The sequence below is a fragment of the Octopus bimaculoides genome, chromosome 25, assembly GCF_001194135.2.
Source record: "Octopus bimaculoides isolate UCB-OBI-ISO-001 chromosome 25, ASM119413v2, whole genome shotgun sequence".
Classification (NCBI taxonomy): domain Eukaryota; kingdom Metazoa; phylum Mollusca; class Cephalopoda; order Octopoda; family Octopodidae; genus Octopus; species Octopus bimaculoides.
In genome coordinates this window covers 26,756,107-26,758,955 of record NC_069005.1, presented here as the reverse complement: position 1 = coordinate 26,758,955, position 2,849 = coordinate 26,756,107, and the positions used below count along the sequence as shown (strand labels likewise).

At 39.7% G+C, this 2,849-nt stretch overlaps 1 protein-coding gene across 1 annotated transcript in view; it reads left to right on the top strand.

Moving 5' to 3' along the window:
- Positions 1 to 2,849, top strand: part of LOC106877620 (arf-GAP with coiled-coil, ANK repeat and PH domain-containing protein 2) — a 248,627-nt gene that overhangs the window by 63,653 nt on the left and 182,125 nt on the right. The window contains exon 2 of the mRNA XM_052976629.1: positions 262 to 319. Coding sequence (XP_052832589.1) covers positions 262 to 319 — 58 coding nt within the window. The remainder of the gene's footprint in view (positions 1 to 261; positions 320 to 2,849) is intronic.

Here is a 2,849-nt window from a genome sequence, read left to right as displayed (position 1 = left end):
CATGAACAGACAAACCGAAGGACTGTGCTGAACTCCAATCTCTGCTTTAACCTGGTTTCTACAGCCGGGTGCTCTTTCTAGTTACGGTTCAACATCAATAGATATAAACAACCTGAAACATTTTTGTTTTTTATTTCTGTCTGAGCATAAGGCTGATTTTTCTTCTATAAGAATTGATGTATATTTGAACTCTAAGAATGATAATGATTAATTTATTATTAATTACTGTTACTTAATTCTTTTTCTTTTCTTTGATTTCAGAGCTTCCCTCGAAGATGCTGAAAATGATATCGAACTACTGGAAGTTAGATTGGAGAAGGTAAGACTTTGTTCTCATCCACTAGATGCCACTGATCCCTTTTATTTTTATTTTACCATAACCCTATGTCACTATTAGCCTATTTAGCTCTAACCCTATTTCTTCTATCTATTTCTGTGTTCTTTAATATTTTGTAGCATTGGTTTATTTTGCTTGGTTTGAGGTTCATTATGGGAGATGATGATCATTGATGTCCTATGCCTCTCCAAGGAGTATAGGCCATCAATGATCTCCCATTACTCATCTCTGTCCTGGGTCTTCCATTCCAATTGTCTCCAGTTCCATCCACATTTTCTCACTTCCTTTTGCAATGTTACCAGGTGTTCGAGGAACCTTCTTCCTTTCCTTTAATCCAAGATAATCCCCCAGAGAGATTACCATGGACGACGTTTTGCTGGGGCCTTCTAATGTTGTGTTCAATCAAGTGTCACTTGATCTCTGTATTGTGTCTGCTACTAAGCACTAATTCACTTGTCAAAAGCCTCAGTTATCCTACTTTGAACCATTGTATTTCACTCAGTCTCAGGTTGTATCTCTTGCATTTGACAGTGACTTTTGCTGTGGTGGTTTTGATATGTCTGTCAAGGAAGTTAAATTCCTTTCCAGTATAGCTCTCAGGATTACAGAATCATGCAAACTCCCCTACCATCACAAAGGATGGGATTAGAGCAGTGAATTCAATTAATTTCCTTGTATAGTCACTGGTCTTGTGAGACAGATCAGGATGTGATTTTTAACTGCATCTGGTCATGGGACTTTGGTTTGGGAGTCCCTGGGTTTTGAGGAGTGTGGAACCACTTCTTAGCCTCTAATTGTTCTCGGGTCTACTCTGACCCAGAGTAGTTGCATCCACCAAGGTCCCAACTGACATATGTTAGTTATATGTTAACTAACATATAACCGCCTGAGTATATTGGAATCATGGGATGCAGCATGGTGGATGTGAACTATTTTGGCAAATGAATATATTGAGTCAATGAGACAACAAACTGTCAATGACTGGGATCATGTAGGGGACCTAATTGTCATTAGGCCTGGGCGTATTGAAAATGTAATAGAGTGAGAATTGTCTAGAAAAAGTTCAAAGAGGACCTCTTCTAGCAACAAAGAGCTTCTCTCTCAGAGTGAAGGGTAGACTGTATAATGCCTGTATGTGAAGCACAATGCTGCATTGTAGTGAGGGATAGTCCTTGAATGTAGAGGATATGTGTAGGCTAGAAAGACACAAAGAAGCTATACTCTGCTGGATGTGTAACATTTGTGTGCATCAACATATTTGAGCTGAGAGAAACATTGAATATAAGAGGAATCGGAAATAGTGTGCAAGAGAGAGAAGACTGCATTGGTATGGGCACATGATAAATATGGCTGAGGGGAATTCTATAAAGAAGTGCTGCACAGTCAGTGGAGGAAACTTGAGGGACAGAGAGCTCAGGGAGGACTTGAGATGATGCAGAGGGTCAGGAAATAGTAAAGGCACATGCAAAATTGACTCACTCCAATACTCCTAGAATTTGCAGATAGTTTTTTGTGGGTGCGAAACCTTGGGTAACTCTATATAAAATTTTGTTGTTACACACACAAACACACACACACACACACACACGTACACACACACACACACACACACACGTACACACACACACGTGTGTGTGCCTTTGTGTCTGTGCCCACCCACCACTTGACAACCAGCACTGGTGTGTTTATGTCCCCCCGTAATTTAGCAGTTCAGCCAAACAGACTGATAGAATGATTACCAGCCTTTAGAAAATTAAGTACTGGGACCGATACATCTGACTAATTATTATTAGTAGTCTCTCGAGTCTGAGAAAGATGGTTCCATAATCTCTTGCTGAACAACCTGCACAGATGATTTGCTTGTTGTGATCAAATGTTTGTGCTGCACGTCTGCTCAGTCTCTCCATCAATTTCACATTACCTGTACAGTTACATTGTGTGCCACACATAACATATAAAAGTGAAATGAAGTGTTTTGCTGAAGAACACAATGCACCACCTGGTCCAGAAATTGTACCCACGATCTCATGATCATGAGTGCATTACCCCTACCCACTAGGCCATGCATCCTCACAGGATAGAGTTAGTGACGTCATAACTATGGCACAGGACACATAGTTATGACATAGAACAGCATTACAGTCATGTCTTAACCATGACACGACAGTGGTACACTCGTGTCTCATGTCCTGAGATGTAGAACAGTATTACAACGATGTGGAAAAGAAAACAAATTTAGAACATGGGGTATAAGTGTAGGTGTGGTAATTAAGATAATCACATGCTAATTAGGATAATACTGGTACTAATTAAGATAATGGTGGTGCTAATTGCAGTGGTGATGAAGATGATAATGATGATGGTGGAAAGGTTGGGTTTGCTCTTCTCAGACACATCTGGTTTGAGTCAGTGAGTGAATTTCTTGTGGCAGCTCAACTTGTACAAATTACAGCAAATTCCTCCTCAAGTTACGACTTACCATTAAAAGTATAAAACATCAAAAAAAAAAAAA